The sequence below is a fragment of the Pleurodeles waltl genome, chromosome 1_1, assembly GCF_031143425.1.
Source record: "Pleurodeles waltl isolate 20211129_DDA chromosome 1_1, aPleWal1.hap1.20221129, whole genome shotgun sequence".
Classification (NCBI taxonomy): Eukaryota; Metazoa; Chordata; class Amphibia; order Caudata; family Salamandridae; genus Pleurodeles; species Pleurodeles waltl.
The window spans coordinates 265,052,047-265,077,448 of record NC_090436.1 but is presented as its reverse complement, the minus strand read 5'-3'; the positions used below and the strand labels follow the sequence as shown (position 1 = coordinate 265,077,448).

At 42.9% G+C, this 25,402-nt stretch overlaps 1 protein-coding gene across 1 annotated transcript in view; it reads left to right on the top strand.

The window, feature by feature from the left end:
* Positions 1–25,402, top strand: part of HCN1 (hyperpolarization activated cyclic nucleotide gated potassium channel 1) — a 982,006-nt gene that overhangs the window by 661,013 nt on the left and 295,591 nt on the right. Inside the window, exon 4 of the mRNA XM_069221581.1 lies at positions 22,889–23,107. Coding sequence (XP_069077682.1) covers positions 22,889–23,107 — 219 coding nt within the window. The remainder of the gene's footprint in view (positions 1–22,888; positions 23,108–25,402) is intronic.

Sequence of the window (25,402 nt, the reverse complement as noted above, 5' to 3'; positions counted from 1 at the left end):
AATGACCATGGCCTATGCCATTGACGTGCCTGGGGGCTTGTTTGTTTGGTGCAATGTGTGTGTGATCTGTATTTGGTTGGCAACTTGTAGTGGTTTGTAAGCAGATCCAGTATGCAAAGGGGACTTGGCTCCAGCTGTCCACGTTTGGTGTGCCTGTCAGATTGTGGCTGTGCTATGTACATGTGAGTGTATGTGTTTGTGAAGTACAATGTATGCAGTGTAATGTAGCATGTTGCAGATGCGGTGTTGCCTGTACATCTATGTGGCCCTGCCCATGTGTATTTAGTGTGATGTTTTTCTTGTTTGTCCTAGATGGTTGGTTATTGGTATGGTGGCTTACCTATGAGTAAACCATTGCCATATTAGCCATCCTGCAACTGCTCGTTGATGGTGCAATGACGAAATATGTATGCATCATGGACGTTGCCGGGATATTTAGCAAGGATGTTGGTGAAAAGCCCGAGGTGATCCACAATGACCTGCATATTGATCAAATGTGATTGCTTGTGGTTCCTATATAGGTGTCCCGTTGCTGCAGGTGGCACCAGTTGCACATGGGTGCAGCCCATTTGGCCCAGCACATGCAGAAACCCAGCAATTTTATTGAAACCTTGCTTGGTCTCCTCCTGCAGATGCTGGGTTTTTGGGAAGCAGATGTGGTGGGATGTGAGGCGTATGATAGCGTCCAGGACCTTAGGTAGAAGGACCGAGAGGAATGGCTAGGAGATACCAGCAACTTGTGCACCCGTTATCTGAAATAATCTAGATGCCAGCATATGAAGGACAGTGAGGAGTTTGGTCATGGGTGGAATGTTAGTGGGAGTTTGAACCCTTGCAGTGATGTGTGGGGCAATATGGTGCAATTGACTCCAGGTTCAGTCTGTACATCCGGATCACATTTTGTTCCCGGAGTCCAGGGATTGTTGTGCGCTGTCTGAATATCCTCACCCACCTTCTACGCTCCCTTTGTGGCTGCTGTGCTGGTGTTTGGTGTTGTTGCCGTGGTGGTAGAGGGACCTGCTGTCTTCACTGAGGTCTGTGGCGTGTGCCAAGCTGGAGCAGTACCACTTCCATGCTGTCCTCGAGGTTTCAAAAGCTTCTTCTGTGTGTTTTCCTTGAGTGGTGGTGTGTGGGCCTCTTTTTAATGCCTGGTGTGACCAGGCCTTAAAATTTGATGCCAATCGGACTTATTGTCATTTTTTAAGTCCTTGGTTTACATTGTTTTTGCATCGGTAGGTAAATATGACGCTAGAGGGGTAGCGTCTTTTTTGGAAGGGAATGCCTACCTTGCATCTCATTGTCCTAATGAGAAGCAAGGTGGTTTGGTGCTCTCTTTAAATGGCACTAGCTCTGATGGGTCTATCATCAAAATATAAATATGGAGTTATGTTCGCGCCACTTTACTGTAAAAAAAAAGATGCTAAGGTGGTGCAAACATTTCATAAATATGGGCCTGAATATTTTCTGTCCTTTTTGTGGAGGGAAGTATGTCTGATGAAAAGGTATTACGAGCTATCAGTGATAAACTGTGCAAGAGAAAGCTGATTTAGTTAAAAAATATGTCCAGTGCATAGCTGTCACTGTAACGTCTTTGTGCCAATGATTGTGCAGTTATTCTTGCTTAATGAAAGTATTATGCGTTCATTTCTCTTACAGTTGAGATCTTGATTCTGGTGTATAAATCAAATCAATAAGATGTGGTTGTTTTATCTGGTTATAACAATAACAGAAATGTCATACGATGACTGTTGGCAGATCTCAACTGTGAAGTGATTTAAATGTACCTTCCTGAATTAATAGGTCTTGCAATTGACATATATTTATCAAATGAGGAGAGTTTGATTTGATTTTAAGTGATATAAAGTAAATGTTACCCAACACATCTGTACACTGAGTACATTTAAGGTAACAAATATATTTTCAAGTCGTACTACATCAGTGACCTGTATCTCTGATTGCTACATTTTTGTAAAAGTCTTTAGGGCTGCTGAATTTAGTTAAGTACTAGTCTGGCCGTGCAGAAAAGTCTTAAATCAGAGATAAAGTACCATAGTTTTCTTTCAGATATGCAAAGCGTTTTGATTCACTAGATGAATCAATCAATGTATGATTTGAGTAGAGAAACAAGTATGGGCTTGATTTAGATCTTGGCCGTGATACCGCCAATCCGTGGCAGCAGCAGACCCGAAAAGACTGTCAAGTTGACGGTGTTCCACCCAATGTATTTAGATGCATTGCATTGAGGCAGAGACCGCAACAATGACGTGCTCTTCCTAGCCATCAGACTGGCGAGTTCCCGCTGACCCTATTTAGATGTTAGTCATTCAGGTGGTGTACTGGCTGATAGCGGAAGACCATCGCTGGTTCCAATGGACATCTTACAATGGCACTGGCTATGAAATAGAGGTAAGTCACACACACACTGTACCTTAGCCATATGTGTACCCCTACACTACACACTATACAACACCCCACATACACACATACTTTCCCATTCTACCACAAGACAACATGAACATGCCAGAAACAGACATTGCCATACATCCATGACACAGCACACACACATTGTTGACACCACAACCGACACAGCCACAACAATCAGCACAACTACACTCTCATCTACAAAAACACACTCACACATGCACAACTACACACATCACAACAAAAACAGCCACACAACAATAACACTCGCCTGAATGTTAAACACAGCAACAGAATAAAACATAAACAACAACATTGAACCCACATGCAAGTTTGGAAATGCCACTTTTAGAAGTTCTGTGACTCTGCAAGTTTGTAGATTCCCTGCCTGGGTCAGTTTGACAGTTGGGCTGTCTGCACCTCTCTCTAGACAGTGACACATAGGGAGCTGGGGTGTAGCCTGAATACCCTGATGAGCCATCTGCGCTAGGAGGGAGGGGAGGAGTGGTCACTTACACCTGAAAGGGCTGTGCCTGCCCTCACACAATGCAGTCTCCAACCCCCTGGTGTGTGTCTGGGGCCTGGCCTAGGCAAGGCAGGATCTTACAAACAAGAGAGACTTTCCTTTGAAGTAGGCCAACTTCAAAGGCAGAAAGGGGTATAAGAAGCCCCCAAAACGCCTGAAAAATAGATCACTTCTTGAATCAAGAGGAACCTCTGCCAAGGAGAAGAGCTGAAGAGCTGAGGAGAAGTGCTGCCTGTCCCTGTGGCTGTGCTTTATTGGGCTATCCTGCAGTTGCTGCTTCTGCCTTTGGAAGGAGACAAATACAGGTATTTGTGGTATAGTCCTGCTTGAGAAGAATCTCCAAAGGCTTGGACTGAGCTTGCCCCCTGTTCGGAGTTCTCAGGGCCATTAAAGACTTCCCTACCAGCACCTGGACTCTCTCTCCTTGGGCCCTTGAAATGAGAAGCTGGTGAAAATCCAAGAAAACAGACTTCAGACGACTCTAGACCGACACCGCTGCAGAATCCCATTACACCGCCTGCAACCGACTCCGTGGTCCTCGCTGGATTGCGACGACCCTCACAGATCCGACATCGCTGCCGCCCCCTCGAAGTCCGCGATTCTGTGGAAGTCGTCACACCAAGTCATGACCCACTACCCCAAAAGTGCGCGGATTCAATGCTTTGCACCAACACTGCCTCACTTCCACCGCTCCACAGCAGCACTGCAATCCCTGACTTCACGCACCAGCTTGTTTTCACATTTTACTAAGGTACTCTACCTGGAGGTCTGCGTGACTCCGTACCCGGAGCCATTGGTGTTCGATTATTGGGAACGCCACGGTCACGATGCGTGTTGTCACCTCATCGAAGCATTTTGTGTTTCTAAGCACTGTTTTCTAGATTAATCTTTAAAAATACATAACTTGACATGGGTATGTCAGATTTTTGTCATTTTGGTCTTGTTTGTTTAGATAAATATTGGTTATTTTTCTAAACCTGTGTTGATTCATTTTGTGGTGTTTTTACTGTATTATTGTGTGTGTTGGTATAAATACTTTACACTTTGTCTCTGAAGTTAAGCCTACCTGCTCGTGCCAAGCTACCAAGGTGGTGAGGGGGGGGTTAACTTAGTGTGAGTCTCCTTTACCCTGACTAGAGTGAGGGTCCTCGTTTGGACAAGAGGAAACCTGACTGTCAACCAAAGACCCCATTTCTAACAATGGGTATGAATGTAAGTCCTGTGGTGCCAGCATTCATTCAGCAATGAATATTGACACCACAATAACAGTTGTGTTTGTATGCGATATGTGTCCTGTACCAGTGTGTCCCCCTCCATGTTCCACACAAATATGTTCCCGACATATGTATGTCACAGTAATTCCAAAAATTGCTGTGACATGTATATGACAGCAGTGATCCCGTGCCCATCTGCTGTGACCACACAATGTACACAGCCAATGTGGGTTACCTACTTGTCAGTCTGGTGACAGGGGTTTGTGTTTTTCTGTGGTCCAGTGGCAGATGGAAGGTGTTGTCCAGTTGTGTCAATTCAAAAATGGAAGTGGAATGGGGAAAAAGGTAGGCTTTTACCTCATTACCCACCCATCCGCCAACTCAGGTGTGGAGGTTGGCTTGGTGGTAAGGCACATCAAATCTGCTTGGCGCCAGGAGATTCTCGTCTGGGTCAGTGGTTATTGGGCGCTCTATTGCCTATGGGACTGCCAACATCTAAATCAGGTGGGCAGACCGCCAAGGCGCTGGACTGATTCTCCGATGGAAAACCAGTGGCAGGATCGGTACCGCAAAGATCTGAATCAAGCCCTTACCTAAAACATCAACCAGTAATAGTTGGAAGAGGAAAATAATTTTATGAAGATTTTTCATTCTAATATAATTACCGGTGCCCACTCTTATGACTGGTAATAACTGAACAAGTATGTTTTTGTAGTTTGTCTCATAATTAGGTGAATAAAACTCTTCCATCTTCTTAGAGATAACTACTCCAAGATATGTGATTTTTCAACTCTTCGAAGATTGATTTGTATTACTTCTGTCTTAACATGCAAAGCCATAACTTCAGTCTTCTCGCCATTTATTTTGTCATCTGAAAACCAGCCAAATGTAACTATGGCATCCATGGGAAGAGGTACAGAACCATTTATAATAAGTGCCATGTTGCATTCACAACCAAAGGCCTTAAGAGCTTTGGTAGAAGGGTGCCCACAATGTTTTCCTTGAAAATTTTGCTGAGCTCAAAGGAGTCATCCATTCCCATTTGGGTTGACCTGTCAATCAAGCAGAAATATTTTGTAGCTCCTGCATTGAATTTCCTCGCTGACATGTCAAGAACCAGCTGCAACTCCAAGCAGGGTAAAGGTAAATTAGTATTCCTTCATATTTAATTAAGACAGACTTCACAATTAAATTAGGTTCTAATAATTAATACAAATAGTGTTTCATTAGTTGTTTAGCTGTTTCCATTCCAGAGATACAACATTATACTTTCATCTGTATTGTGGTTTTCTACATACTGTGGCTAGGCCTGTCATAGTAAAAATAGCTTTTGAAACTTCTAAAGGAGGGACATGGTAATATTAAGTTTCTGCATGTCCCACTTTTAAATACCATGCACCCTGCCTTGCAGGCTTCAGGGCCTACATCAGGATGACTTGCTAATTTTAAAAAGTGAGGTATTTATCAGTCAAAAAGGGATATTTTGAAAGGTTGTCCTGCAGGTGTTACACTGCAGCACTCCGGCTGGAAGTAGTATTTCTACACCCTGTACTATAGGGACTTACAGATAAGTTAAATGTGTGAGTCAGGGAAACCCCATTTTATTCATGTTTAAAGGGGGAGCACATGCACTTTATGTCTTTCAGCAAGAGTATGTGCACAGAGTTGTTAAAATCAGCAAATATAGGGCTGAGAATAAGGCAAAAACTATCCAAATTAGGTTTACACATTTTAGCAAATAAAATATAATTGAAAGGAAGGAATTGGAAGATGTGGAAAGTTAGCACAGCCCCTCTATTTTCCTAAACTCATATCAGTAGTTAAAACCTGCCAAACTGTAAAGGAGAAAAGGCCAACAAAAAGACAAAACATGTAATTCAGAGTGTACTCTCCAATTTAAGGAGTGTTGCCTCATTTACAAATAAAAACATTGGAAATGGATCTAGTACCTCACACTTAGGTTTGATTATTTACCAGGTGCAGTATACAATTCACCTCATTATGCCTACTCATAATCAGAGCCAAAAGAGTAATCACTGAAAAAGACATATTGAAAAAGTAATAGTGACACCTGAACTACATTGCAAGACAAACCAAGGACTAAATTAAATAAATAACAGAGAGGGTAAAAGTTGTAAGATCAAAAGAATTCCTGGGCAGATAGCTGACATGCTCAACTGTGTCAGAGAACCAAAAGGAACTATACATATTTATGAGTCATTTTGCCACAGGAAAGGATAATATTATCACGAAGAGCAGTTCATGGTCAGACAAGGAAATGTGGAACTGTTCGCAAACAGAATTCCATTTCTTTATTTACTTACCCTTAGAAAATAACACATGGGATTTCTTTGATATTTCCCCTTCAGGTAGTTGTAAGGTTGAATGCGTTATTCAATTTTGTTTGTAGTGGTGTTTCTCTATATAGTGCGGGTTCTGCATGCCAATACCATGGACTCAGGGTGTGAGTAACACGCCTTGTGTGCATGACTTAGTAGGCAGTTTGAGGTTTGACTGTAAAAACTGGTGTGCATTTAAGGATTTTCTGACCAAGTTTAACTTTATTTTAGGTATCGCCGTGTAGAGAGCATAACTTGGCTGTGCCATTATGCATTCCAGAAATGTTCAATGAAATTGTGCTCAAAATATATATTGGGTGCTTAAACTGCATTCATGTAAATGCGGTGCACTGGAAGCTATATAATTTAGTTACACTTATAAGTATAAATGTAGAAAAGTCATATGCAAGTCACACGGATGCAACTCTATTCAAATTGTACGGTAGTGCCGGCTGTCACAAATCTCAAAGGGTGGGTGAGGTTGGAGACGTAACAGGGATGGGAGAAACACTTAAATAAATAAAAAAACACCCCTGTCCCGACTCTGCTGGCCACCTCGCTCCTCTTGTCTCCCAGTGGTGTCCCAGCAGTCCCTGGGACACCAACACAGGCTCCCCATGCTATCAGGGCACAGTTCTCATGCTATACCTAGCATGAGATCAGCACCAGGTTTGGTCTGATCCACTTGGCCTACCGCTTAGACAGTGCACTGGTGTCTGTGCTGCTTCTCCAACCCAGCTTATGCCATTATTCCACAAATGTGGAAGCAACCCAGCCCTGTTAACTCATCATGGTTGACACATCTAAAAGTTGTAAATGGCACCAGATACTGGTGAAGCCTGTTTTCTCTTTCCCTGGTGTAAGAAATTGGGTTATTAGTTGAGAGGGATTGAAGCTCCACTCAAATAATAAACACAGTCCTTTTCAGGGTGAACCACATAAGTCGCTAAGTGATCTTAATCTCTTTGATAGCTTCACATGAAAGCAGTCAGGCTTACCTTAGAGAGAATTTGTAAGGTATTTATGCTGCACTCAAACAGTAATTCATTGAAAACACAACACAAGAAAAATTACAAACCAGTTTAGAATGACACCAAAAACCCAATCAGTTGAACCAGAGAGATGTTTTTGTTTCTAGTGAAAATAGTGTCAAAAGCACAATGAGCCAATTGAGGTTATCTAGTTGCACTGGACTGGGTCAAATTTGTAATTTCAGACCAACCATGATGGAGCGCAGTTTGAATACTGCGACTAGGTTTGTCCCACTGAGTATGTTACCTTCTCTTAGTCCAAGTCAATGCGGGGAGTTGCAGCATAGCTTTGTGTTGGTGGGTAACACAAGAAGTCAGTGTTTGCACAAAGAGTAGGTCAGCACCACAGAAATTCGCTGTTTGCAACTGGAGCTTCATGTTGGCAGTCAACTCAGACTGTCAATGTTGACTCTGCATCTTGGAGCTGACCAGAAGAGCAGGTCATCTTTTGAGATTTGGGCTGACGGGCAGTGCAGATGGTAGTCCGGCAATGTAAGGAGTCCCGTTGCAATTGTGAAGAGCCAAAAAACTTCTGGATTTTCACTTGGAGCTCAGGACTTGTGACTATGAGGCAACAAGAGTACACTCTGATGCCAGACCAGATTCCAGGATGTGGACCGGCACTTCTTGAGGATCGAAGCTAACGCCAGTAGAGGCCAGCAGCAGGGCTCAGGCAAGTCCAATCAGGCCCTGTTGGTGCTGGTCAGATGGAAAGGTACAGGGTGGCCTCTGGAAGCTTCTTATGCCCCTGTATCTTAAGCGAGAGGTAGGCCAACTGACCCTGAGAGTCTCTTCTGCAGACCCTGGGTTCAAGCTACACAGATCCAGTCTTCCTTCATCAGACAGCAGTCCTTCTTCTAGATGTTCTACAGAAATATTATGAGATAAAACAAAAACAATTATGATAAATCTCTCCTTAAAGAGAATGTTATTTTATTAAACAGAAACCGAGATCTTGTTCTGGTGGTAGTTGTACTTTAGCAAGTGGTGTAATCTACATACCCATGGCAGACTGCACAAAGCAATCAAGGCAAGCAAGCTAGCTTGATTTCCATCATAAAAGGTGTTTTTTATTTGAATATAGTTTTTATATTAAAAAAAAGGTAAATGTTGCATTTTACATCATAATACAAAGGGGAAGGAGGAGTGGCTGAAGCTACTGATATGAGCAGTCCCTCGCCAATATTCACATGTAGCTATTTGGAGCCAATGTGTCAAAGAGCAACAAGCACATAACTGCTGCTTAATTCAATCAAATCAATCAACACAACCTTTATTCTGTTGTAAATACCCATCAAAGCATAAAACCACAACAGTCCAAAAATACATACTAGATAAATGAATAAATAAGAGTTAAAAAACATCAGTCAACAATATGATAAAATAAGACTCTCATTCTATATCCTGCAGTATACATATTTACAGATTACAATTTTTTAAAAGACAGGTGCGTGTGTGCCATGCAGCCACAAGGAGCTTGCTGACCGCACAGATTAAGGCAAGTGAAGTATCGCTCCTCAAAATCCTAAGGGCGATACTGCATTGTCTTATGTCCATATTCCGGCAAGGTGGACATATCCATTTACGCCGGGGAAGGGCATATGCTGGGCAGAAAAACATAAAATGTGCAACAGATTCAGAAACATGATTGCAGCCAGGACATATATCGGATGTTGGTAGTGGTCTCCAACTATCGGTTAAGAACATTAACGGTAAACACCGACTCTAAAACAAGCATACAAGCTCTTGCCCAAAAGGTCAGGGATAAAATCTAAATAAAATTTGAACTGGGGATACCATTTAAAATCAAGAAATTGAGTGGTCAGTCGTCCATATGATGTACAAAGGAGATAATAATTTCTAACATAAGACCAATAGACAGATTTCAGAAGTTGAATTTGGGCCTTTCCCAAATTCTGAGGGTTCTCCCAATAATTCCCAAGTCCCAGGGTATGAAACCACTTTGACACATACCTGAGCCAGGGGATAGAGACTGCATTGGGTCTATTAAGAATATCAAGAAGGGAGTCCCTATAGACGTTGAGCTCTGGTGTGGTCCAGATCCTTACCCAGAAAAGTAAGGGTCTCAGGGCTATCACATCAGAGATGCGATTAAGCCCGAGATCCAGGAAGATTGCAGTCAAGGGTGTACCACATGGAGATGAAAGTAGAGCTCTGGCGAAATTATTCTCGCCCACAGACTATTTGTTGGTATTAGAAGAGCCCCACACCTCAGCATCATATACCGCAGTACTCTGCGCTTTTGCAAAATAGATCTTGATAGCCGGAGAAACAGCTTTCTTGGCAGTGCTTTTATAAAAAATGCAGAATGGCGCCTGACCTGTGCTGAAGAAGTGATACACTTTTACAGATCTGGTCCTCCCAATGCATGTTGTTTGTGATTCTTACTCTCAAATAATCTATTGAGCAAACCTTGCTTAAGGGAGCCCCATCTAAAGTAATGGTACATCTCATATCTGGTCCTGAAATGAGTACCATCAGTTTGGTTTTACTGGCACTGAGTTCCAGGCCATGGTCTGAACAGAAAGCATTAAACCTGTCAACAAGGATATGAAGACCCATAGGGGTTTTAGAGATGAGAATGGAGTCATCTGCGAAAAGTAATATGGGATTTTTTTGCGCATTGAGGGAGGGAGCGTCATTTTGGCAGGAGGACACAACATGCACCACCTCATTTATAAATAAAGTTAAAAGAGTTTGTGCAAGAACACATTCTTGGCGAACCCCCTGCTGAATGGCTATATGATCAGTTAACTCTCCCAGACTACCCCATCTCATCTGGGCATATGTGTTCTCATGCAACCGTTGTAGTAGATAGATTAACAGGGGCACCCATTCTGCGCAAAACATCCCATAACTTTTCTCTGGGGACCATATCAAAGGCAGACTGAAGGTCCACAAAAATAACATATAAATTTTGCTTCGCCAGGGTTACATATTTCCAATATAGGAGGGTCAGCCTGAAAACCTGATCCACCATGCTGATTTTCGGGCGAAAGCCCGTCTGAAGTGGGGAAAGCACCTGATGGTCTTGTGCCCAGTCCAAAAGCCTATCCAAAAGCTGCATAGCAAAGATTTTCCGAAGATTATCAATAAGGCTATTTGGTCTATAATTAGCAGGGGAACTCACATCACCCTTTTTATAAATGGGGATTATTTCAGCCCCTTTCCAAGTGTCAGGAATTGGGCCTCCTGCAGCTATGGCGTTTGAAATCATGTTTATGTACCAGGACCAAATTACTGGTTCAGATTTAAAGAGATCCCCCGGTATCTTGTCAGGGCCTGGTGCTTTAGCAGATTTTAAAGAGTTAATAGCAGCTGTGGTTTCCGCCAATGTAAAAACAATACAGTCATCATGACTAGAAGTATCCATTCCTTGATCAACAGGCATATAACAGATTCTAGCTATCTACAAAGGGAGGGGTTTCTGCATCGCAAAGGTGCTAGATGGAGCAAAAAGTTGGGAAAAGTACTCCACCCAACTTTTATGTTAGATATAAGTGCGAATTGTTCCATTGCCCCCTCTATGTCTATTGGACAGTAGCTTCTAAAATGTCCCATTGTCATTGTGTTTAATTGCATCAAGCAGTTTCTGCCAGGTTATGTCTTCCCAGCTTTTCTTTGCCTGTGTTAAGGTATTATTATAGGCGACTCTAGCTGTTCTAATCGCCCCCTGTGAGCAAGTCATAATGGCAGATTCTAGAGCTGATTTGGCATTAGAACAATCCTTGTTGAACCACTCCCTACCTTTAGGATTATCAGAAAATTGCTCGGTGGTAGTCTTCCTATAAAAAATATACTGTAGATTCCTTACCATTCCTTCATGAATGCTAAGGATTGGGATGTCGCTAATCTCATGCTCCTCATAGCCAGTCATAACGTCGAAAAAAAGTTGATAAATTTCCCTGATCAAATAAGGGTTAGACATTACTTTAGGCCAACTAACACGAGTATGACTATTGTTCAAAAGAGGCCCTGGAACCACAGTGAAATGGATGTGCTGTGATCTCCTAAATACGTTACTGTGTAGGGTAAGAAGCAGGGGATTATGGTCACACACGTGACAAAAGTCCACATTCATGTCAATTGACAATGACCAAAGCCTAACATCCACTAAGAAATAGTCAATAACACTAGAAAACAGCCCTTGCTTAAAAGTGGGTGCAACATTCAAATCAGAACAAGTGTGTCCATTACATGCTCTTAATACATATTTTAAACAAAGGGAAGTCAACTGTAAGGCCGCACATGAGCCAGTACACTGTGTCTTATTCATCAATGGAGGAATGCCCCAGAATTCATCCTCTTCAACCGTCGGATCACTATTTGAACAGAGAGGTTCGAAAGTACAATTAATATCCCCTGCAACCACTAATTTGGTTGAGGGATGCAGAGGATGCAGAGTGTCCATATATTCGGACAACTGAACCAATGTCTGAGACTCTAATCCCCAGGAGACGGTCCTGGCATATACATGAATTAAAGTCATCTTAAAATCTGGGTCAAATGCAAGCTGGACACCCAATAACTCAGGAGAGTCTATGTTTAAAGCAAAATGATCGCACTGCAAATTCTTATTTAGCAGTATCATAAGACCCCCCGCTTAGAACGGCCAAAGCCCCATGATGCTGGCTGGGCAGCAGAAAAATATAACAAAAACCATCCAGGTAAATCGGGTCTTCCTGGAACAGGCATATGTCCTGCTTATTAATATAATTAACTCACTTGGGGTCTCCCAACTTCCTGCCTAACCCAGCCAAATTGACATGATGGAAAGTTCTGAACTAGTTGTCAAAACACCAGGCCTAGAACACAGAGCTTCCCTAGGATTTACAGTCACCTCTCCAGAGCTAGTCCCAGAAAACACAATAGGGGACATTAGGGGAGGAACAATAAGTAGTCAATCTACTTCTGGTGGTGAATGGGGATGATTGACTAATGGGACCAGAGTACATCTTTGACCAGGGTCGTATTCCTCGCCCGCTGGCCCATCCCATAGAATTGGAGGTCCACCAGGGGGCAGATGGAGTTTAAGTCTAATACCCACCCCTCTGAGATTTCTGAGATAATCAATGAGGTTATCCACCAACAGCCTGTCTACAAAACGAATAGAGATACAATCAAGGTTTGTGCCTAACTGGCTGTGTCTGCCCACCTCAAGAATATCTGCATGGATAACAGAGAGGCAATTTCGCTGAACTCATAGCTAAAAATGACCTTATTTTTTAGGGAGTTCTGGGTTTCCCAAGAGCCAATAGGAAGCTTTGTTACCCCAACCATATAAATAGTACCTCCTTTACTCCACGAGCCTCGACCCTTATTCTTAACACCAGGTCGACTCGTTCCAACCTGATGTAAAGCATCATTAGATGGCTTACAAAAATCAGTGGAGGAAATAGTTGATCCAGCATGCACCTGGGTGCCAATAGTTCCCCAAGAGCCCTAACAAGATCAAAAGACTGGACTTTACGTGGCCTCTCTGGCCCACATCTGTTCCTGTCCATAAAACCAGAATTATACTTCCTCCTAGCAATTGCTGGCACAACCGGGAGACCCTCTGCACGGGATACAGGAAAACTACCAGGGGGGCTGTAAGAGTCGGGCCCAGGGGAGGCAAGTCCACTTGAGTACTAAATTCTGTCACAAGGGGAACAGTGGGCAAGACCCCCGGAGAAGGCGAGATTCCACCCCCATTGACCCTCAGGCATTTGCATGCACACCTCTGTTCCAGTTCTTCCACAAATTTGTCCATCATCAGTAACACCAAGCTCTTTAGTTCATCTAATTTTTTGAAAGATGGAGGCCAGATCAGGTTTCCCACAAGGCTGTGCTAGTCTGTCCAGATCCAAGGGCAAACTAGTCGCAGCATTTTCTTCTCTACAAGCTTCAGGATGTAAATGTAAGTCACAGACATGGGACTCCCCAATCTCTAACAAAGGTCCATAATTGTTAAAACATGGAATATTGGAGGACACCAAGATCTCAGGACTTAATGGGGGATGGGGGGGCCTTTCCCTCAGTGGGAGAACACCCTAAAGAAGCCAGATCACTGCACGGAGGGATGCTTAACACGGGTGGAGAGATAGGTCTCAGCTCTTGAGGTGCCTTGTTTAGTTCATCCAGTACGGGGGGATTAGACAACTGTGGCTTTTTCTTAAATATATTGGGAATCTTTTTGGCGGAAGTAACAGCAGTACCATGACATGTAGATCGTAAATTGGAATTGCTTATCAATATAGCTTCTACCTCTTCAAATAGAATATCAGTGTCTTCTAAAGGGTTACTTCCTTTATTTGACTGGCCACTCATTATGCCATTAGACCATTTTTTTGATTTTTTCGTACCACTGGGGTGGGCCTTGCGTTTCCCCACGCTTATTCAGTCAAAATATAAAAAACAGTGAGCGTAATCAAGACAACTCCCTTAGACAAAGACTTACTTCCTGGGGGTTAGATGGTTGCGCCCTGCCCGGCCTCTGACGGGCGATGACGGGCGTAGATGGGTCTGTCTTGGCCCGGTCTTCGCCTCGGCAGGCACCCGGGCGCGTCTCACGCTGCGTGTGTCTGATGCGCTTATGAGCGCCTGATGGAGCTGAGGAACCTGGGGGATGGAGTCCCACCCCAAGAATTCCGCTGAAGAAATGCCCAGCAGAAACAGCACGTCCCATGCTGCGTGTGTCTGATGCGCTTATGAGCGCCTGATGGAGCGGAGGAACCTGGGGGATGGAGTCCCACCCCAAGAATTCCGCTGAAGAAATGCCCAGCAGAAACTGCGCACCCCTCGCTGCCTGTGTCTGATGCGCTTATGAGCGCCTGATGGAGCTGAGGAACCTGGGGGATGGAGTCCCACCACAGGAATGCCGCCGAAGTAATGCCCAGCAGAAACAGCGCGTTATGCATGGAAGGCTTTGCGGTAAATGGGGTTTAATCCTATTTGATCGTAGGCCAGTTTTCTTCTGACCACAAATCCCAATTATGGTCCTGGGCGTCTGATCTTTGAAATAGCAGCTGCACATCTGCAAGGGGAAACTTCTTGGTGTACTTTTGAGGCATAGCTTTGTGAATCGGGAATAACTGTAGCCCGGTATGAATAACGAAATTCGAGGATCCATACTCCTGGAAGAAATCCTGATTTTTATGCAAAAGGCCAAAGGCAAATAATTCATAAAGCTGTAACGATTTCAGTAGACCTTAGTGAAGTAGGCAGACTTTTTTTGCATATCATACCCCTAACGTACAGCCATGTCATATTTTTCCTTATGATGTATTAACCCAAATCTGTGTCGCTTGCCTGTGGAGAATGTACTTTTCTCCTCCTCTCACTCAGATGACTATGGTAAATTAAAGACATACACAAGCCTTCAACTCTAGTACTAGATAAACATGGTAAGCAGGTAGAGCATCTTATTTTCAGTCTGTTAAATGTTTTATCTTGACAATGTTTCTGTTTCGCATGACATTTTCTGGATCAATGGGTGTCCTAGGTACACAAAGATGCATTCTGTTAAATTATATTTTATGACCATTGTAACTCATGTGTGTAACACAGACCTCCAAGTTAAGACTTTGCTACAGCTGGCCCTCATGACTGGTACAGATTCCCATACGATGAAGTCACATTGAGAGAAATGGCCCTCATTTCATATCGTCAAACTCATGCAGGACTAGGGTTCAAAGTTTTCTGTGACGTGCTGTTTAGTTTATCATCAGTGTGTCAGGCTGCCCTGGATCAGCGATGCTCAGGATGAAAAGCATTTTAAAGTGGAATTATTGTATTTGAAAGCCATAAAGCAAAGGTGTCACAAAACTGATCTTTCGCGAAAGAAGTGGGCAAAATGTGAGAAAACAATCTTGACAAATGTGAAATGACTGTTGTGCATTGGTGCTCTAATCCGGTAATCCAGCAGAAATTATGGTGGCCGCATGTACTAAAAAGGTCAAGAGTGGCAGGAGAGGACATTTTTCTGATTGTACTGCGCAGGCCTTGCTAATCCTTCTTCATGGTTGGAAAAGCTGGCTTTTATTTCGGTAAACAGCAAGAATAGAACTTGCCAAGAATACAATCTTGTAATGATAATGTTTTTAGAAATGGTCTTAATATATATAATGCTGTCAAATAAAGTATCTTTATACATACATCAGGCGGAAACAGCCATTGCTTATGAACGTGAAATGGCCGGATGGTTGCCTACAACATTTTGTGCAGCCTAAACTTCATTGACTCGATGTTTTCACAGCAGCAAGTTACTTTCCACGATTAGCGTGTGTTTCTTATCAACCTCTCAAATTTGGTTATTCGCCCTAAATGTATTTTTGTGAGCTGTGTCTCTATAGCTAGTGCAGCCGCACCTCCTCATGGGGTAAGCATGCCTCTGCCCAGTGATGTAACGAAACTTGAGGCCGCCCCCTGCAAAGAACACGGAGGGCCTCCTTCTGGACTCACTCAGAAGCTCTCCGGCCAGGGTGCTATGCTAAGGGGCCCCCGGAGCTCCAGGAGGTCAGGGGTGGCCCACACCGCAGGGGCTGCGGGGGCATTTGTTACGCCACTGCCTCTGCCCTTATCATTGGATTCAGTCAGTGGGCAAGATGCCTTTGGTTGGACAATTTGGTCTATGCTGGTTGTACCAGGCAGTTTCTCTCTGGCTGAAGTTTTATTTCTCACCTGTATTGCCCACATGTAGCAGTTAATTTGAGCCAGTTGTTGCAGTTCAAGTCCATCAGCACTCATTTTTGGGAGCCAGCACTTTTTTTCCTTAACACACTTTGAACTAGAAGAAGAGAGAGAAAAACACAAAATGAGGAAACAAGGAGGAAGAAAAGGGTATTAAAACAAAGCAACAAAGAGAGAAAGCAGGGAGGAATTTGCAATCATTAAATACAATTAAGCAGGGACTGTCTGATGATTTACTAAGCATGAGGTAGAATCAAGACCAAGCAGCCTTGGCATTTGGCACCCTGAATTTCAATAGCCCTGGCCATGGGCTTCTGAGCTAAACCTTCAGCGGCAATCAATCAATCAATCAATCATGGTAAAGTGCGGCTAATCACCCATAGGTTCTCAAGGTGCTGTTTGTGGGTGTGCTGCTCAGTCGAAGAGCCAGGTCTTGAGGTTTTTCCTGAACTGCATCAGTGATACGGTCTGCCTGAGCTTGAGAGGTAGCATGTTCTATGTCCGGGGTGCTAGGTAAGAGAAGGATCTTCCTCCTTCTGTGCCTTTCTGGACCTTGAGGACGGCTGCAAGGGCAAGCTGGGAGGAACGCAGATGTCTGTTGGGTACGTAGAAGGTGAGGCAGTGGTTGAGGTATGCTGGTCCTATGTTGTGCAGAGTCTCGTAGGTGTAGATAAGGAGTGTGTAAGTGATGCGCTTGTTGACTGGGAGCCAGTGTAGGCTTCTGAGGTGGGAGGAGATATGGCTGTGTCAGGGGATGTCCAGGATGAGTCTGGCTGCTGCATTCTGTACTCTTGATTGAAATTTCTTGGTGATGCCGGCATAGAGTACATTGCCATAGTCCAGTTTGCTAGTGATGAGTGCATGGGTGACTGTCTTACTTGTGTTGGAGGGATCCACTTGAAAATCTTCTGCAGGAGTCAGAGGGTGTGAAAGCATGACGAAGAGATGGCATTGACTTGGTGGATCATGGATAGAGAGGAGTCCATGATAATGACCCGGTTGTGCATGTGGTCTGTGCAGGTGGGGGCATTTCCGAGAGCAGTGGGCCACCAGGAGTCATTCCAGGCAAAAGGGATGGAGACAGTTACAGGGATCTCTGTCTTGTCTGAGCTGAGCTTGAGGCAGCTGGCCTCCATCCAGGCAGTGACTGCTCTTATCCCATTGTGGAAATTTGTCTTGGCCTGAGCAGTGTCCTCGGACAGGGAGAGGATCAGTTGGGTGTTGTCAGGGTAGGAGACTATGTTTAGCCCATATTGTTTGGTGATCTTGGAAAGCGGGGTCATGTATATGTTGAAAAGCGTCAGGCTGAGTGAAGATCATTGGGGCACTTCGCAGCAAGTGTCTTTGGGTCTGACGTGAACTGTGGTAGTCTGACACTCTGTGTTTTTCCAGTTAGGAAGGACCTGATCCAATCCAGGGCTTTATCCTGGATGCCGGTGTCGTGCAGTCTGTCGCAGAGGGTGGAGTGGGAGACAGTGTCAAATGCAGTGGAGAGGTCGAGGAGCATGAGTGCAGCCGTGCCTCTGGGGGTCTAGTATGATGCGTATGTCATTGATGGCTGATAAGAGTGTGATTTCAGTGCTATGGTTGCTACTGAATCCAGATTGGGATGGGTCTACGATGTGGTGTGTCTCAAGGAATTCAGTGAGTTGCTAGTAGATGGCTTTCTCCATTACCTTCGCTAGAGATGGGAGCAGAGAGATGGGTCTGTTGTTCTTCAGCTCCCTAGGGTTGGGGTTTCTTGAGTAGCCGGTTGATTTTGGCATGCTTCCAGTCTGAGGGGAATGTGGTGGACTCAAAGGATCGGTTGATGGTTCGGCGTAGCTCCTGTGCTATGGTGGCACTGGCCAGGTTGAGGATATGATAAGAGCACTGATCTGTGGGTGCTCCTGAGTGGATGGAGCTCATCACTCTTAGGGTGATGGGGGTCCAGGAGTTCAGTATCTGATGAGGTGCTAGGCCTGTGGTGGTCAGCGATGCTATTGGGCTTTGGTTGCTAAAACCTTCGTGGATGTCCTGGATTTTACAGTGAAAGTAGGTGCTGAGGTTGTTGCAAAGGTCTTGGGAGGGAGGGGTGGATGAGGTATCTGTCTCAGGGTTCCTGAACTCTTTGTCTATGCTGTTGTGAGTGTTGGTGTTAAGGTGTGCTTGAAAGGCTGCTTTTTGGGTGGCTCTGATGTTCTGGTGGTGGATGGTGACTGCATTTTTGTAGGCTGTGTGGTCTTCAGTTGATTTGCTGATCCATCATTTCCATTCCAGTCATCTGTAGGCGCGTTTGGATTCCTGCTGTCTGCCATAAACCATTTAGGTGTTTTTCTCTGTCGATATCCTGCTGATTTCCTCAGGGGGGGCTACGTTGTTGGCGCAGTTCGATAGCCAGAGGTGTAGGTTGTGTGCAGCTTTGTTTGCGTCCTCTGCGTCTGGTGGGAGGGGGTGCTTGAGAGTGTTGGTGAGTTTTGCTTCTGACACTTTGGCGCAGCATGTATTCTGTTACAAATTAAGCACTGCCTACATAAATGCCACTGGACAGTTCAACGAGGATGAAATGTGTTTACTTTCCAATTAAGATACATTGACTGTGTTGAACATTCAACTTCCTCTAAAGCTTGTTTTATGGTTTTGAAAAAACACACTTTTCAGTTTTAGTGTTTCTACAGATCCTGTAGTCTTTTTTGGCTACAATAACCTGCATCAAAGAAAACCTCACACTAGGTCTGCAGGTTGCTGTGTAAATGGCGATGGAAAAGGAGCTAATTGCTCATTAGAACATTCTTGGAGTTAGAAAAGGCTTTGCTAAGTCAGACTTCATTGAAAGATGAAACTGACACATGCAAAGGTCACGTGGAAAAGGAGCATAATTCAATAATTTGGGTGATAAAGAAGAGGATCCAAGCTGTAGCTTGTCTTGTGCTCTATACAGAAAGTTGTAGTTGATCACTGGGAATGGGAAGACATTGAAGGGAGACCAGGGAAAGACATAAATGTTCAGACTTCACAGGAGGCAAGCATTACAATTCTGGAGCCGCAGTAGCTTTATAACATGGGTGTTGGGAAGACCAATGTGTGATACATTGCAATAGTACGGTATGATGATACATATGTCTTACAATGGCAATTCTGTGGGACACATGTGACGCCAAGATAGAGTAAGATAACTTCAATGCAAATAGTGTTGTATTTGTGGAGCCCTTTAGGAATAAAGCTAAAGATGAGCTCATGTGTTCTAGAGTGCGTAGTAAACTAAACATTGTATCCACTAATATTAAAACGAGGCTGTGAATCCATCAAGTAGATCATGCACTACCTCCATGTGTCACATGTGACTACCCATGCTAAATTATTTCTCGAATGAAACAAAAATACAAATCAAAAATTAAAATCTCTGGACAACAATTTTTATGGAGGTATATCAAGGGGCCAGGACTATAAGTAGGTGTTGGTATCTGCCTGCTGTCAGACCTCTAGGGCAGGACTGGGAACAGCTGCACTTGTTGCTTTGAATGGGTTGTTCAATAGCTTCCACAGCCCCTTGAGGAGCAGAGAGAAGACTGAAGTCTTATGAGGTAGCAAAAAGACGTTCCCCAGTACAATAAGATAACCACGTGTACCCAGTGCTGGGGGGCAGTGCAGATGTTGGTCTCTGGTATACTAGATTCTCTGTTTTCAGGACAGACAAAGCTTTAGAGTCCATTTTAACCTCCGGAGGTTCCATGCATGAGGCTTGCAAAATATGTTCCCTGTTGGTAGTCACATTTTATAGCCTCTTAATAGTTATAGAATGACAATCCTTGGATCTTTTCTCATAAGGCTGCCGACACATTTATTTGCTGAATCCCCTAGGTCTATACGCTGCACCCAGATTTGAGCACCATAGGTTCGCAGAAAATTGTTGATTGCCCCTCCAACAGCCAACCTTCCCTGAAGCTGGAAAGATATCCTAGGTGTAAATAGGCATTTGTATTAAAATGGTTTTCATTATTTTTAAGCAGTGTTTGTGTTCGAACCCCATGTTGTATTGTTTAAGAAGGTGATGTATACACAGCCGCCCTTTCCCCTTCTTCGAGCTGCATAGAATGCTGTTTACTTTAAAATGAATGTCTTATTTGTACATGATTCTAATGGTGATAATAACTTACTGTGTGTTCGGTTACAGCCTGCAGTCCTTTTCGCTCAAAGGTGTTTTTTGTGTAACTAATGTCTCTAAAACTCACATTTCTCTGGCTTTTTGCGCCTTACATATTCCTATTTGTGATTGTGGCGTTCTCATTCTACATGGTCGTATTTTACCAAAGTAGATTTATTTCCCCAGATGGCACTTCCTGCCATGGCTTTCATTTCATGACTGATAGAGACATTTAATTTATCATAATAAAGCTTTTTTGACCTCATGGCTACTGCTGTTTGACGTCTGAGCTTGTCAGATCTGTAGCAGTTGTTCTGTTGTGTGAGGGTATACGAACTGTTCGCCTGTGATGACTGGCTGTTCTTTCGCTGTAACTTTTGCTTTTTACACCCTGGCCCTTGCAACTAGGATGTGAGTCATAAACTACAATTCCTGGCAATCTACTTGAAGGAACAGGATGGAAAATGGTTGGAAGAGGAATGTAGAACTAAGCCATGCTATATACATGTTAAATTCTAATAAGCAAGGAAAATTGCATCGCCAAACTTGATGTTGACCGCAGCAATGTACTGCTTATACTCTCATATAGCACAACACTTATGGCGTGTTCAACGACAGCTTTGGTAACAACACTGATTAAATCTGCAAGGACATAATTCATGACAACACCGTGAATGGCGTGGTGCAGGTTATAGTTAATTTATGGAATGAGTTACGAATACTTTAGTAAACTCTACCTCCTGAATTTCAGTGTTTGTTTAGATTAACATGTTATGCTCTTTTCATCTAACTGCAACACCATTTTAGCCTTTGTTTTTCAGTCTGCATATACATAATATATGTGTGTGTGTGTGTGTGTATAGCAGCTCCTTTATATGGAGCACCCTATAACACCAGCACAACTCTCTCTCTCTCTCTCTCTCTCTATATATATATATATATATATATATATATATATATATATATATATATATCCAAAACAAACAATTGCCAAGCAATTGACTCCAGGAGATTTTATTGCTTTATCCAGAAGTGCACTTTAAACTGTACCACCACCAATGCGTTTTGACCTCACGGTCTTGCTCACAGTTAATAAAAAAAACTTCCCATGAGTCTCCCCCTTCTTGCTCCTGGTAACCCTCTGGGGATCCGAGTCTTATCCTCCCATCCTGTCCCCTCTTAGTTTTGTGTCTCCTCTAACTGGGGGGAGGGATTTCAAAGGGATTTTCCTGCTGGTTTATCGGATTAGTTGGTATTCCGTGTGATGTGCTTGCGCATTGTGACACCCAACTCTCTACTGCTTTCCCCCACTGAGAGATCTGTTTCCACCTCTAATTAAGAGGTGTACCGTGCATTTGTAGTTTTTAAATTCCTTGTTTGGTTTAAGAGCTTCTTAGGGATGTCAAAACGTTTAGTGAAGGTCAGAACTCGTCCTAATATACATATATACATAAAGTCTTTTAGATGGAGCCTCAGGTTTTATCCGTGGCCAGTATGTCTCATCTTAAATTCACTTCTAGAAAACAAATCAATAAAATTATAAAATGAACTCAAAATATGCCGGCATGAATGCTTTCCAGCAAGGATCAGATTAAGTAGTAGGAACTTCTTGGTATGCACAAGCACAATTATATAGGCTCAGGAAGATATGGGCCACTGTTAAGTTTTAATGGCAAGACTATGCAAGTAGGATATATTGACACACTATGAATTCCTTATGATGACATCCCCTCGAACTCACAATATTCTATTACTAAAATAGTGTACTTTATAGACATATAAATTATATATTGTTGCAGATTGCTTTGTGGTATGTGGAAGAACTGTAGAGTTTGTTGCTCTGTGCTTTAAAAATGAATTTCTTTGGCGCATAAGGGTTGATGTAAGTAGCTCATTAGGAATCCTTTAAACACATTCTGAGGGTACCTCCACTCAGTGAGAAATGGTGAGGTGCTTTCAGGAATTTTTTCTCATTATTCAGAAAAGCAATCTTAGTTATTACAGGGACTAATGACATCCATACTGGCAGCTTGAGCCTTTACATGAAAATACTGCAAAACTGAAAAGGTGAAGTTTAAACTTCACATTATACTTAAAAGGCAAGACTAGATTTTGGAAGATTTCAGCATTAAACCTTCCTGCAACAAGAAATGGAAGGACACTTTAGGGCACGAGTAACACATTTTAGTGTTTTTTTTACTCAAAAAATAATAAATGAAGGGGCGCATTTGAAGGCTCATGCTCTGTTCAACACCTCCAAAGCAGCCTTAGAACATAATGCTTTTATGGTATCATCAGACGTTATATTTAGAGCATTCGCCCAAAAAGTTATGCTTTTACTCATGTTGCTGAGCTCATGCAAGTTTAATGCGATTCATTGAGGTATTATTTACACAAATGATTTAAAGCGGATATTCCTGTGGCACTGCTGGTTAGATAGCCCCGTAGAACACTCCTCTGTAAAGATCCTCTTGTACACAGCTGCGCGACGTGTGCACGTGCATCTTTGCAGACTCAGTCACTTTCGGTTTCTTTTCTTTCAGAATGACTCCTGGGGGAAGCAGTACTCATACGCGCTCTTCAAAGCCATGAGCCACATGCTGTGCATCGGGTACGGAGCGCGTGCCCCAGTAAGCATGTCTGACCTCTGGATTACCATGCTGAGCATGATTGTGGGGGCCACCTGTTATGCCATGTTTGTGGGACATGCCACGGCCTTGATACAGTCTTTGGATTCATCACGGCGGCAATATCAAGAAAAGGTTAATATATTCAACTTTAATACAACTGTTATTTTCTGCATGCTATAGTTACAGTTATTGTTATGAGTAATGCACTTCATCTTCTGAGTTCAATTGTTTTATTTTTTATTTTGACAAGATCTTTTGATTTTTTTTAGCTCGAATAACTATCAGTAACAACAATAGCTGGGCAAATTTCAAGATAATGGTAATCTAAAAAAAATACCTCCAGTTTAGCTTTTTAAATCTGGTGAGTTTGAAAAATATTTTAAAAGTTGCATCAGATACATTTAAGACATGAATTCTGCCAGACGGGAATGAGGCACTAGCCAATTCAAATGGTCCAATGGCCATCGAAGAAAAGCTGTCACTATACTCTTAAATGAGCTTGCCCAATGGCACAGTAAAAAAAAAAAAAAAAGGCCTGCGTAACTGGCGTAAATCTCTTTAGCATAATTACTCATAACTAATGCAAATCAGTTGTAATTATGCATAATTATGTGAGATGCAGAATCCAGCATTTAGTGCAATTTTCTTAGTGCATAATGCACTCTTGCATCAAAATTGGGCCAGAGGATGCATTTTGTGCTAAGGAAATAGCCCTAAATCCTACAGGACATGAACAGCAGGAGCCAGCAGCCACTCACTCTCTCTGAAGACCTCATTTACGAGTTCCTTGGCTCTATGCCCAGCTCCATATCTAAAAGGTGGTGTTAAGCCACTTTATGTGGCTTAACATGGCATTGTAAAATAGGACCTCCCTGACACAGTTTTCTGCGCAAAGGGGCATGCAATGGGTGTTGCTGTGGGCATAACCACACAACACCCATTTCTTTTTGACGCTGCCCCAAATTTACTAGAAATTGTAAATCATAGGCAGCGCCAAAAACTAACGCCACCAGAGGGATGGCCTTAGAGTGGCTCAACGAGGAGAATTACTTTTATTTCTCCTCTTTTTTTGCTCTTTCTATGTGTGCTGCATCTTGCAGCATACATAGAAGGAGCAAATCACCATTAATGTGAAGGTGTCCCTTCCTGGACATAAACAATCACGCCCCCCACTCAGGAATCCTTGCGCCATGGCTTAAGGGTGGCTGCTATGGTGCAGCGCAGCTGATTTAGCGCAGGGGAAAACACAGGGATGCACTGTATTCTTGTAAATACAACATATCCCTGCATTATGGAAATGATTCAGCTCGGCACAGCAGTATTGCTTACAGCACCGTGCTGCGCCATTTCCTATCAAAGGAGGCTCTTAGTTTGTTGTTTCTGTGCTCATGCAGAAGGATATTTGCCCCAATTTACTCTTCATTACTCAAGTTGGCTCAATCTCATAATGTCAGTAATTTAGTATCACAAGAGTAATGCGTAATTACTGAAATTACTCCCATTACTCTGGCATAATTCAAATCTCATCCAGGCCTAGTTAAAAAGGGTCTGTATTTTTCATTCAAGTACAAGTGGTGTATCTTTGTGTGCAAATAATTTAAGGCTGCTATGTAAAGTGTATGAGGTTTGCTGGAATTAAGCGGGTTCAAACTGGTTTATATTGCAGTAGCCTATAAGTAGCAGTTTAAACCAGTGCAGAAAGACAGAAGAAACTCACATAACAAAGTAGTTACTGCAATGCAGATATGAATTATGCTACTCAAAATGCATAGATTTTATTAACTGTAAATAATTACTCACATAACATAAATGATTTGTATTAAGACGTTTTTGATTATAATGTTTTAATCTCAATCATAATCATTTTTGAATTCAGATATATTTTAGTTCAACTGCCAAACTAACTAAAGAAATCCACTTTTAAAATGTGTTACTCCCCTTGGGCTCCAATTACCAGTGGACAGAAGACAAGTTAAATACTGCCCACCGGAGTACAATTGTTCTGGTGTTCCTGTGTCAATTTCTTGCGTTAGGGGATTACAGAGATTGATTTAAAAACAGATTCAGCCAGTGAAATCACACGAAGCTTAAACAGAAAAATCTGCTCACTCCTGTTCTCAGCCCCCACCCAAAAATCCTCTACGGCATGAGGAAGCATGAAACATATAAGAATGCAAGCCCATAGCCCACTCCATTTACTGACACCAGAGCAGGAGCTAAATGAGTGTTTTAACTTGCATGGAATCGGGATTTCCATGCATATTTTGACCCAGAAAAAGAGGTTTACGTGGTTATTCCCATTCTGTGAGGATTAACTTAGAATAGTGAGGGTTAGATGCAGATATGACATAATATCCCCTCACCTAACTATGGCTCACTTGAAATTACAGTGTAGTAGCAGCAATTATTGTGTATTCACAATTATAA